The following is a 12,935-nucleotide window of genomic DNA, read 5'->3' on the forward strand; positions in this document are numbered from 1 at the left end:
TAAATACATTTCAGTTTAAACTTGGCATTTCTTGTGAGTATCAAAAACACAAGGCATTAATTAAAAAAAAGAGGAATACAAGTTTGTCATCTTGTTATAAAGGTATAATTTTATCCAACTGTGGTATCTCAGTCGGATCACTAGAGGGCACTATATAAGAATATCGTCAAAAAGAGGCAAGGAAAAGGACACGAAGAGGAATGTAGTCTCATGTCAAATAGATGCTAGCTGTGTGCTGATTGATAGAAGTACATAAAGTACAAGACTGATTCTTGACAACACTAAAGGAAACTGTAATGTACAGGAAGCCCATACAGCGCACGGTCGGCCCGGCGTGCTATTTGCGTGATCACTCACAAAGCTAGCTCCTAATGCTAACAACAACAAGCATACGTAACATCAGCCGTGCGGTTCCCACAATGCAATGTGGATGTTTGTTGTTGCAGTTTCTGTGTATGTTAACAGAGTTCTTGAAATATATACCTTATTTAGCTGTCACATCTATTGTTGATTTATGTTGGATTAATTTAGGTACCGTGTGGAAAAAAAATCACCTCTTGGCCAATTCCTCTACCAGAGTGTGCCCAACAGGGCATTAACTGTTAAAAGATAATAAGAACTACTTTCACATTAGCAATGATGGTGTGGGACACTTCAAAGTCTGAGCTGCTGTATGAGGCTCGCAGTCTTCAGGCTAAGCCAAATGCGTGCGCGTTTATATAGTCAGGCAGTGCTGGTTGTGGTTTCTGCCTGCGTCATCACAACATCATGTCTTGGATGGGAAGGTTATGTGATAAAAGAATCTCAGACCGACACTGAAAATGCAGTTTGGGGCCATTTTTGGCAGGGTAAAATCTTCAATGACTTAGACATTTGTGGGCCAGTGTCTATATTTAGGTGGTTGGCTCGACGCAGTGGCCTCGGGCCACCGTTAATGTGGGACCCTGTACATAAGACAGACTTATTAGTGCAAGGCAGTGATTCTCAAAGTGTGGTACTAGTACCACTACAGGTACGCAGGCTCTCGCTAGTGGTATGCAAAAAATCACTGCCCAAGTACAGTTCAGTTGTATTTAACTTTTTAGTACAACACATTGTCTTTGAGAATGGTTATTCAGGGGCAATTTGTATTTAACTTATGTGCAATATATTTTAATTGAATCAATATATACATTTTTTTATTTTCCTACAGTTAAGCGCAGTGTTGATATTCAAACTGTGCATAATGTTACAGTGGCTTATAATCATTTTAATATACTTTAAATTAAACCTTTGTCTCACTTTTGATGAACACTTAGGCCTACTATGCTACTACTGCATTTTAATGTTGGTCATGATGGCGGTACTTGGAGAGCTAAGTGTTTTTTTTGTTTTTTTTTTAGGTGATGGGGGGGGAACGAGAACCACAAGTTAATGCCATGACTCTTCAGCAAAGTTCAGCAAGGGGTCGTTTTCAAGCATGAACGCTCTTTCACGCATGAGCGCTCTTTCTAAAACATCTAAATCCCACCAACACAACGGCAAGAATATATTGATCTTGTGTCTCATAAGATTAGAGCTCTACCAAATGCTTGTGGGGAAAAAAAGACTAATAAATACTGTACTGTTTAATACTGTTAAGAACTGTTCTGCAAGATTTATAGAAAATTTGTCAAAGCAAAAAAATATTTGCAATAAAAAACACAAAAAAACAGCTACTTTTTGCAGATTTTATTTAAATCTTTAATGACTTTTGCAAGCGAATCAATGTGTAAATAATATGAAGATACAAGCATGTAACAAAACAATGCACAAATCACCAACAATTTAAGTCATAGAGGTTTACTGATGATGCACACAAGGCTTATACACAGACTATTAAAAAAAAAAGCCCTGTTATGCATTTCGAGGACATTCATTTTCACATTCACAGATCATCTAAAACTAGCGCATAACCAGAAGTTTCACAAGTACATGCAGTGAGTTGCCAGTCCTGGGTCAAAAACATCTTCACTGACTGATGAAGACTGCTGGAGAAGCAGAAGGAGTGCTAAAGTTCACCAAAAAACATTCTCAAATTGTTCATCTTCTACCACTAATTTATGTTGAATAGGAAAAAATGAAACTCCTGTGGTAAATAGGTACGCCTGAAAACCTACTTAGCCAGCTTGTGCCAGGCAACCATACTTGCTTGCTACGTTGCTGACACCTATTTCTCTCTCTCTTCATCCAGGCCAGGACAAGGGTGTCACTGCTCTGGCACAGCTGTGTCATCCCTCTCTACTGCCCCCGATCCTCCTGCCTCTAAAAACAGAAACAGGCGAGTGGAGTTTAAGCACTTCAGAACACAAACAGAATAACTGCTATTTGTTATTAACGAGGTCGAAGCCACCAATGGTTGTTTGGGAAAAACACAAGAACAGTAGAACCTCTAAAGTAAAATAAGTACATTCTGGCACCGTGGTTAACCTCAGATATTTTCAGATTCCCAAATATAGCCAAGCAAAAGTGGAGTAAACAGACATCCATAATTGGGGTGATTATGAGCATCCCCACACAGCAAAGTCAGATGTGCCTAAAAGATTATCCGGCGTGATTATCCTGGTGCTGGGTGTGTTAAAAGCAACTTCTCCTCCCCAATCTGGAAACAGTCGAGGCCAACAATCGCAAGTGTTGAACCTGTTCAATATTTACAACGACAAATCTTTATGTGAGTGGTTTACAATGAGTTCGGCCGAGCCATGGACTCAGTGATCGTGAGGCGAAATGTAAATATAACCAATTAGGAAGCTTGCGCTGTTGCCAAATAGAGGAGCAACTGAATTGTGGTGAGTGTTTGTCCAACCTGTCTTACAAGTCAGCAGTCCCCATAAAACTGACAAGGAGAAGAGTTTACAAACACAATGTAGATACTGGATTACAGTTAGCCTAGCTTCTTCTATTTCTTCTTCTACTCAGTGGCAGTTTCTGGCATGTGCTGACACAGAGTGGCATTTCTGGGGGGATGGCAACACAGCCCCCCAAAAATCTTCTATTGGCATGATGACATGTAAATCATTGGCATTTGTATGGGGAGACATCATAAGGGGTCTTCAAGGATTTTACTTTGCCGAGTGGTTAACTAGGCGACATGGTGGACGACCGGTTAGAGCGTCTGCCTCACAGTTCTGAGGAGCGGGGTTCAATCCCCGGCCCCGCCTGTGTGGAGTTTGCATGTTCTCCCCGTGCCTGCATGGGTTTTCTCCAGGTTTCTTCCTACATCCCAAAAACATGCATGATAGGTTAATTGAAGACTCTAAATTACTCATAGGTGTGAATGTGAGGGCGGATGGTTGTTTGTTTGTATGTGCCCTGCGATTGGCTGGCAACCAGTTCAGGGTGTACCCCGCCTCCTCCCCGATGATAGCTGGGTTAGGCTCCAGCACTCCCGCGACCCTCGTGTGGATAAGCGGCTCAGAAAATGGATGGATGGATGGAGTGGCCCAATGGTTAAGATCATCTCCTGCCACCGTGGGGGACCTCGGTTCAAGACCCCGACTGGACCATCCGCCAACATCCCCCAGCTGCCCCCTGCTCCAGTGTGTTCCACTAACATGTGTATGTGTTCACTGTGATGCATGCACACGAAACAAATTTCGTGTGCATGCATGTTCATGACAATAAAAGGTGATTATTGCTTGACAATCGACAATTGCAAGTTGTGGTGTTCTCCACAGATGTTGCCAATGAATGGGAGCCAAAGAGGATCTCGCACAGTGTGCCATTCCAGCTAGGCCTACCACTGCTTCTACTACTACTACTATTGCTCTTTCTTTGTATTTTGGGTGGGGGCAGTAACCAACTGGATCCAGCAGCTGGAGCTGCACTTACAGGGCTGGAGAAGAACAAGTTGAGATTTACGCTCAAATGAATTACATATATATATATTTTTTTCAATGAATATAATGTTAAGAGTCACTGGAGAACAGAATACATCCCACCGGGACACGCACTTATTGTGTATGACATATAATGATAACAAGTAAGTAAGGATTTGGGCCAAAAAATGCCAGACAAAAGACTAAACATGATCTGACTTCAACAAATAATCATAAATTATAAATATGCTTTGCAAATGTTGCCATGTACATAATGCATCATTTTCATGTCAACTTTGTTCAGGTTATGTAACTTATTTGTATAATAGATTACCTCTGTGCCACAAGTGAATCCATCATTGCATGCGTTTACTAATGCACCTTTAATGTATTATAATTATTACCACCAGCACATTTACACATGGAACATCCTCACTTGGAATGATGTCATGTAACTTTTGTTTTAAATTCCATGTTTTGTTGTTAATTTTGCATATCTTCAAGGAAACCTTACTGGACTGTCTGTGTGGTATTTTGACAACGATATTCAGCAAGGGGTGATTGTGAGAACAAAAAAATAAATAAATAAAAAAAATAAAACGTGTTGTGAAAAGGGGGTCTCCCCCAGTGGGAGGTGTTCAGCGGGCTCCGGATTCATTCTGACAGGTTCATTAATTCTGCTTGGCCCACTAAAGCGCATTCTCTGTCTGTTGCACCTGCAGTTATAAATACATAGCCCTACATAAAATAAAGGCAGCCAGCGAGTGGGTTAGATGCAACCACTGGTAGATCTATTGGCCCCAAGCCAGCTGCTATATACTTGATCAAGAGTGGGGCCATTTTTCCTACCCAGCCAATTAAGTTTTAGTCCTCAGAGAGCCATACTAAATGTATGAAAAAAAATATGATCCATGTTGTTTTTGCCAATTTCGGCCTGGCCCATCAGGGGTTTCCACAGTGAATCACTGGCATGATTTTCTTGGCATAGTTTTTACGCCGGATTTTGCTCACAGAATTTCCCCACTTATTAAAAGAATTTTACGGGTTAAAAAAAATAAAATAAAAAATTCTCCATCCAATTATAATGGGCATCAATTATCTGACGGTTTTGACTATTTGCGGTCTGGCCCAGTCACTATCCCCCGTGAATAGCGGGGGTCAGCTGTACAGACATACATGGAGATGGTCTCAACAAAGCTAGGTAAGCTGCAGTAATATTCATGGTTTTTCGCAAAGGATAAAGAAAGTATGCCCATGAATATTGTTATATGGTTTGTCTACATGTGTTGGTCCACCGTTTGTGTTTAAATGGCATCTATCCATCCATCCATTTTCTGCACCACTTATCCTCACAAGGGTCGCAGGCGTGCTGGAGTTTATCTCAGCTCACTTCGACCGAGAGGCGGGTTACAACCTGAACTGGTTGCCAGCCACTCGCAGTGTTTAAATATCAGTTGCTTAAAGCAGTGTTTCTCAACTAGGGGTCTGTGGACCCCTAGTGCTTTGTAGTGTCATTGCAAGGGATCCATGAAAATAAAATCTTTTTATAAAGATCCTATGACATTTATGGGAATAGGATTATTTCACTCAAATGTAAGACCTTTATGTACCTAAACTACAGAGGGCGACGTTAATTTTTTTTCTCTAATTCCATCTGTTTCACAAGTGTAATTCATTGTATTTTAATAAGAGAGCTCTCCCACATTTGCATTAAGTTACTGCATGACACTGTTAATACAAACTTAACATTATCTGCATTCTTTTGAAATTATGAGCCCCCTAGTGTTTCAGTGGGCATACACCATTCTTTTCTTAATGATGATTTTATTGTGAAACAGCTGTAAGAAGGTATTTTGTGATAACTGATTAATTTTACAGGCTTCAGGTAAAAATAAATAAATAAATATATAATTTTTTTTGTTACATAGTTTTGAAGTCTACTGCATAACAAATCTGTTTTGTTACATATTTCTGGAAACACTGCATATATACGGTGCTGTGTTATGCCAGTAAGCTACTGCATATGTATGCTGTTTTGTTATGGAAGTGCTGCTGTTTCTATCAAATTGCACCTCCACCCTTTAGATCGGGGGGTCCTCAGGGTCGATCAAAATACTCTATGCAGAACCCAAAAAGAGACACTGCGACACCGATGCTATTCGTTAGCTACTGTCTACGCTGTTTTGCATTGTTTGTTAGCATTAATCTTGGGGTACTATCCTAAGGCAACGTTATGTTGTTGTTTAAAATCCATGCGTACCGTACCTCTCTTTGTTTTGTGTAGTTCGACAGTTAACTTCAACTGGCATTAAACACTTTGATGCCTCTTTTTGGAAGACTTGTTCACTATTTGTCAAATTGCTGCTAGTTGTGAAGTGTGTTGAATTCACTGCTGCAATACAGTGCTCGTATCGCAAATTTGTGCTTACAAGTCCATCCATTTTCAACACCGCTTATCATGGTTAGTTAGGGTCACGGGGTGCTGGAGCCAATCCCAGCTGACTTCGGGCGAAAGGCAGACCACACCCTGAACTGGTCACCAGTCAATCGCGGGGCATGCTTGCAAGTCAAAGCACAAAATCAACCCAAGGACGGCTCGTATCTCGAGAAACTCACAAGGCGGGTCACTTGTATCTGTCACGGTTCCAATGTACAAAATATGATCCAGATGTTTCTGATTATGTGTTTCAAATGGCTCAGTGGGCTGAATTACATGCTCACACAGGCCGTATACGGTCCACGTTCTGTAGGTGGCCCAACCCGAGATTATTTTAGAGGCTGAAACAACTCTTCATAGCTTTGCTTGGCAATAAAACGACAAAAACAAGTGCAACCTTTTTGCATTTTTAACAATGTCTTTTGGATAGCAGCGATTTCTCTGACTTCCTGCTCGAATAACATTTCATTCTCTTGCTGGTGATTTAAATTTAATTGTTGAGAAGCAGGCTAATTTATAAGCACTTTTAGAGTGAGGATTCACTTGGCTGCTGCTGGAGTGCCCATGGTCACTCAGTTATGCATTACATTAATCACACATAACATAACGCAGGGTGGGCTTTAATTGGTGTAATTAATTATGTATGGCTTTTAAATTGTGTCATTGTCAATGATGTAACGTGAAATAAGGTTACATACAGTAACATCAGCAGGTATTTAAATTGAATGCCTTGAAAATGGATTCTTCCCAAAATATGCCAGACATATTGTCAAGTCTAATTGTTCCACTATGATTGTGTACTTTGAATGTAGCACCTCTCTAATAATAATAGTCTTCTGTTAGCATCATTAATGTCACCAAGAATAATATCCTTAGGAGCAATATGTGATCATAAGCCATAGGTCTTTACATCTTACCTCCTTTCCTTCTGCTTTGTCCTCTGGCTTCATCTTCTTACGGGTCATATGGCCACGGAAGCCAGCCTGGATCTTGGCGGCCGCCCTGTTGGCCTCAGGGTCATCCAGTGGGATGTCCATGATGTCCTCCTCCTCCTGGGGTCTGCTGCGTTCTTCCTGCTGAGAGGACCAAGGCATGATGGAACATTATACGCCTGATTTTAATTTTGATAGCAAGCGATACATGCTGAGTGGTTATACGCAAGAGGTCAGTAACCCACCACTCATTTTTCTCTCCATTTCTCCTTGTCATATTCTGTGTTACCGAGTCGGTCGATTTACAGTATAATGCATTGCAATTTTCTCAAGTTTTTAACATGCTTTGTTGTTACATTAATCAGAAACAACATTAATTACACATCATGGGGTGTAAGACTGCGACTTTACAGATCATAATCCCATAATATTAATTGTCACAGGTAGTGTTTGTAGTTGGTGTAGAAATGGACGACTGCATTCTGAGAGCTTTTCTTACGTTTGGCTTCGCTCACAGTAGCAATCCTCCATAACAAATAGATTCACGATAAAACAATTGATTACTGAAGCATATGACCTAGTCTACTGCCGACACTGCTTTTCTAACATATAATGTTCAGTTTGTGCTATTCAAGTCTCGTTTTTAGGACGCTGTTTGAAACGTCAACGTAATTGTGGCGCCCAGACGTCTTTCGAATTTCGGCCCGAGCTATTGGTGGCTATTTTCATCTGAAACTTGTCAGCCAATCGGAGAAGGGGTTCCCCAAGTTGCAGACAAAATGTAACGGTCGAAGAGATATGTTGAAAAGTTAGTTTTACTTGAATTTGATACTTTACACTTATGAATTTGATACTTACTTCAAAGTATTGGAACGGCAAGCTCAATTCCTTTGTTTTTGTTGTATACTGAAGACATTTGGGTTTCTGATCAAAAGATGAATATGAGACAAAAGGTCATAATTCTAGCTTTTATTTCATGGTATTTACATCTGGATGTGTTAAACAACTCATGACAAAGTACCTTTTGTTTGAACCCGCTCACTTTTAAAGAGAACAAAAGTATTGGAACATTAATTAATATAATATTAGGTGACATAACCCTTGCAATAAATGCATCAAATCTGCAACCCATTGATGTCACCAGACTGTACCATTCTTCATTCATTCATTTATATATACACGAACACACACACACACGATATCACATAAAAGTGTTTTTTTTCCTCCAACACAACAAAACTAAATTTCTCTGGAATCCATCATCCGCTTTTCTAAATTCTTGCTGCGTTGTACTCAGTTTGAAGAGGCCGTTCCAACCAGACTCCGCATTTTGACAGACTGTCATTTTTGGCAAAGCTTGTCATGTTGCTACTCACGGCTAAATAATATAACAAAAATACAGTGCCTCTCATAAGCCACAATACACTTCTTATTTTCTATTTTTTTCCATTTCAGACATCATTCGGACAGACGCGCGGCCATCAGCATTTGACAGTTTAGCTTTGCAGTTTCTGTCAGAATATTCATCCCTTGCCCATGGCTCACTGACTGACACTGGCGCAATGTTGAAAATGTGCCGCCAATACGTTTTTCTATCCACAACTGCAGTTCAGCGTCAGTTTGAGAAGCTTAATGGCTGTCACACTGCTCCAACATGTAGTACAATTTAGGCTATCCATGGCAAGTTTCTCCGCATCAACAAAAGCTCAATACAGCGGGTGCTTCGGATAGTGATTAAAGCTTGTCCCGTACCGACTTGATGTGGTTCAAAGACTTCAAGTGGAATGATGCTCAACAACCTAATGTTGGTAGGCGTAAAGCCACTCTACAAACGATCCGCCGAATCGAGCTTTTGTTTATGCCAAGATCCACTCGAGCCCTCCAGATATACTTTTCCTGGCTTTGTGCGAATGCCTACACTATACGTTCGGTGTTTTCATCTGTGGTGGAAGTACCAGACAATCTGCTTTGCGGTTTGTAAAAACATCCTGTTTTGAAAAACTTGCCAAGTACAACGTAAATTGCACTACATGTTGGAGCAATGTGACAGCCATAAAGCTTCTAAAATTGGCACTGACCGGGAGTCGGCAGTGCTGGTCCAATCTTCTCACAGGCAAGAGAATAACATGCAAAAACTGTATAGCCTAATCTGGCAAATGTTGATGGCCCCACACCCGGCCAAATGATACATGAAAGGAAATAGAAAAAAGGCAGTGGACCATGACGTTTGGGACCCCCTGTATTAGAAACAAACTTCCAGTTTAACACGACTGCAAACTGCAACCACAATAATAAACACATGCATTCAAAACATTTTTTATACATCTCTCTATTATGTAATGTATATTGCAATAACATCCTCATAACAATATTCAGTGAGTGAGAGTGTCTTACGTCATATCAGTTCATTTTTAATACAATGTAAGCATGCAACAAACCACAAGCACTTCACAGAGACCGGTAGAATTTTTGATACAGTTCATTTATGATGCAAATGTACCTGAAAGAGCAGATAATAAGTGCATCATTTTACTAGTTGATGAAAAGTGTACTTCTGTTGTTAAGAAAATATTTGTTTCGGAAAGTGAAAAAGGATTCAACTCTTGAGATTCAGCTAAGAACCTAAGGAAACACGAATTGCAAAACAAAGTTATGGCTCTGGACCATGGCATGGAAAAAGGATGACCCTGAAAAAATAACATCATCCTCGCCTTCAGCCAGCATCCAGCGTCCTGAAGGAGACGTGGTGGACAGAAGACTTATCAAAAAAAAAAAGTGGTAGCAGCATGTCGCCGGGGCTGTTGACAACTTATGTTAATAGCCATTCAAATTCTGCAACGCAAAAACCCAAGAGTATTGCTGGGGGAAGCAGATTGACATTTCACACAAATGGCAGCCCACGAAGCGAGCCTACTGTCGCCCCACTGCATCACGTCTCTGGTGTAACACCCTCCAGTGTGGGAGGGCGACCACCCACCTGTGCAGCCAGCCACCATTAGCCTCTGTGTCTGACTGCTCACTCAGCTGCCAGCTCTGGGAGAAGGAAACCACTGAGTGGGATTGTGCTGCTTATCCACCCCATTACAGAATGTTTCAAAATACTCTGACACATATCTCATGGAATACACTTTTGATGAAAACTGCATAATTGGGCAAGCTGTTTGATTACTTCTCTCAGAGTTCAACAAACAGTTAAGCCAGTAAATAGCACACAACTACTTCTGCATGCAAAGCTCGGCGGCAAACTAATATGTTCAAAAACTAAAAAAGTTACCGTGAAGATGTTACTTACATTGTGGCAGTCCATGTCTTAACTCTCAGATATGACCTCGGTCTTCAGGTGGCTGTAATGCGTCGCTGTCGCTTTCTATAAGTCACTCTCCGCTTTTATATAGATGCCTCACTGGCTCTTACTAACAATCATTGCATGCTCAGTAACACCCGCTCACACAGAGGAAGAGAGAGACACACACACCCGGAGGGAGGGAGTGAGGAAGGGAAGAGAGACCTCCTACAAACATGTCATCATGTGTTCTGTCTTTTCAGTCTCATTAAGTGTGCTGACCTACTGATACAAACTAAGTGTACATTCAACAATGTAAAGTTGGACAGATGTCGGGCATCGTGCACAGTTACAAGTGAACAGATGAGAAGAATAAATTAGAATGCAGAAATGCTCATCAAATAAATATTTCTATCTTCCAATTCCAGCTAGTAACAGTGCAAAAATAAAACCAGCGGAGTTGCGCTGAGTGGTGTTATAAATGTATTAAAGGCAGCGTGAGATAACAGCCTTCTCCATCCCCCTGATCCCAGCTGGTGAGGCCGCCCACACACCACTGCCAGCCTCATAGACAAGATGCAGGGGCAGAGGAACAGCCATTAATCTGAGTTCCATCTCTCCCAGTCATTCTTCCACTACTGCTTTGCTAAATGATTCCGCGTTAACTGAGCATCACGCTTCAGTTCTCGCTGGTGACTTCAATTGAGTTTACCGTCATCAATCTTGAGGCAGCCAATATGAAAAGACTTCTGTCGATGGTTAGTAGTTGTAAACAACGAGGTGTACAAACAGGTAGTTTTAGGAAAACAGCAGAAAGAGTGTGTTAGTGGGAGCTAAGCTGTCAAAAGCGCACAAAATACAGCAAACGTCAAACACATCCAAAGTTCTGGCGATTAAGGTCCGATTACTATTACAAACCATCCCCATCAACATCACCATGTCCTATTAATTTCATGAAGAGAACGCGGAGTGAGTAGTGAGGTGTTACCATGGCAACGTTCTCAGCAACTCTTCCTACTCCACCACTGCACTCGTTTGACGGCGCACTTGCTTTGTCCAGGCAAATCAGACGAGGGGGCCAAGTACGACGCCGGCGAAAATGCTAAAACGCCAAATTCAGATGATGATAGACGTCTCAATCAAGTTTCAATCTGTGGGCGCATCGGCGACGCCACTAAACTGGGAGCCATTTGGAACGAAGAGAATTACCATATGACAATGAGGAAGGGCCTCAAATGGCATGTTCTAATACTAAGGCACTTCAAAAGGATCCTTGATTCATCCATCCATCCATTTTCTGAGCCGCTTCTCCTCACTAGGGTCGCGGACGTGCTGGAGCCTATCCCAGCTATGATTGGGCAGGAGGCGGGGTACACCTTGAACTGGTTGCCAGCCAATCGCAGGGCACATACAAACAAACAACCATTTGCACTCACAGTCACACCTACGGGCAATTTTGAGTCTCCAATTAATGCATGTTTTTGGGAAACCGGAGTGCCCGGAGAAAACCCAAGCAGGCACGGGGAGAACATGCAAACTCCACACAGGTGGGGCCGGGGATTGAACCCGGGTCCTCAGAACTGTGAGGCTGACGCGCTAACCAGTCATCCACCGTGCCGCCGTATCCTTGATTGTTGCTGTATATTCACATTGTATTGAAATGAACTAACACTGTGAAAGTTGATGTAGCATGCACTCACTGAACACGTCATCTTCTCATAAGCTCCAATACAATAGCTTAATATTGCATATTTACTAAGATAATGATTACTCCTTCAGGCAGAAATAAATGTTTATCATTGCTTACGAACTACAAGCACAATAATAGACATTCTGTTGAATCAAAAAGGAGCATCTTTGTAAAGCAGGGGTGAGCAATGTTTGGCCCACAGGTTCTTTAATCTGACCTACTGAGCATTTACATTATCAAGAGAACTGTTATAGTTGTTGCATTCATTTTACTGTTTGTTCCTCAAATTGTTTTAGGGAAGGCCCTATCTAATTAAATTATTTGTTTATTGGTTCATTTTTAATAATGAAATGAAAAAAGTTAGTAAAAGAAACAATGTTACATATAGATTTAGCATTTTTTATTTTCTTAAATAATTGGTTCATTAGTTAGAATTGAATGTATTATAAATAATACGCAAGATAATTAGCATGATTATTTTATTATACAACCAAACTCTAATACATATTTTCCATACACATTTTGACAAAACAATTTTTACCTCATGACTTGGATGACAGGCTCATCTGCCCATTATAAAAAATCAAATGTGAACTTTTTTAGGTAAATTTGCCCAACCCTGGTGCAAAGAAATCATTTTTGACACAGCATAGGATGTTATGACAGAATATTGCATGTGCTAATGTTATGTCTGGTTAAAAAAAAAAATTATAAATTGAAAGCAATATGGGTTACTGACCTCTTGAGTGTAATCACT

The 12,935-nt window shown here is 40.9% G+C and overlaps 1 protein-coding gene across 2 annotated transcripts; it reads right to left on the reverse strand.

Annotated features, from left to right (window-relative positions):
- Positions 1–1,695: 1,695 nt before the first annotated feature.
- On the reverse strand, positions 1,696–12,900 carry nrgna (neurogranin (protein kinase C substrate, RC3) a). 2 transcript variants are annotated; one of them, XM_061681223.1, is made up of 3 exons: positions 10,498–12,900; positions 7,191–7,346; positions 1,696–2,283 (listed from the first exon to the last, which is right to left on the reverse strand). In XM_061681223.1, the coding sequence occupies exons 1-3, from the start codon at positions 10,510–10,512 to the stop codon at positions 2,260–2,262; spliced, it is 195 nt and encodes a 64-aa protein (XP_061537207.1). In that variant the 5' UTR covers positions 10,513–12,900; the 3' UTR covers positions 1,696–2,259. The 2 variants fall into 2 exon arrangements, with proteins under 2 accessions (XP_061537207.1, XP_061537206.1); XM_061681222.1 differs by having other exon boundaries at positions 7,191–7,349; positions 10,498–12,897.
- Positions 12,901–12,935: the final 35 nt, after the last annotated feature.

The sequence above is a fragment of the Phycodurus eques genome, chromosome 7 (genome assembly GCF_024500275.1).
Source record: "Phycodurus eques isolate BA_2022a chromosome 7, UOR_Pequ_1.1, whole genome shotgun sequence".
Classification (NCBI taxonomy): domain Eukaryota; kingdom Metazoa; phylum Chordata; class Actinopteri; order Syngnathiformes; family Syngnathidae; genus Phycodurus; species Phycodurus eques.

Excerpts from the sequence above, each read along its gene's own strand:
- nrgna (XM_061681222.1), bottom strand. Across the intron at positions 2,284-7,190 it reads ACAAAGCAGAAGGAAAGGAG|AGGCAGGAGGATCGGGGGCA; the intron begins GTAAGATGTAAA and ends TTCTGTTTTTAG.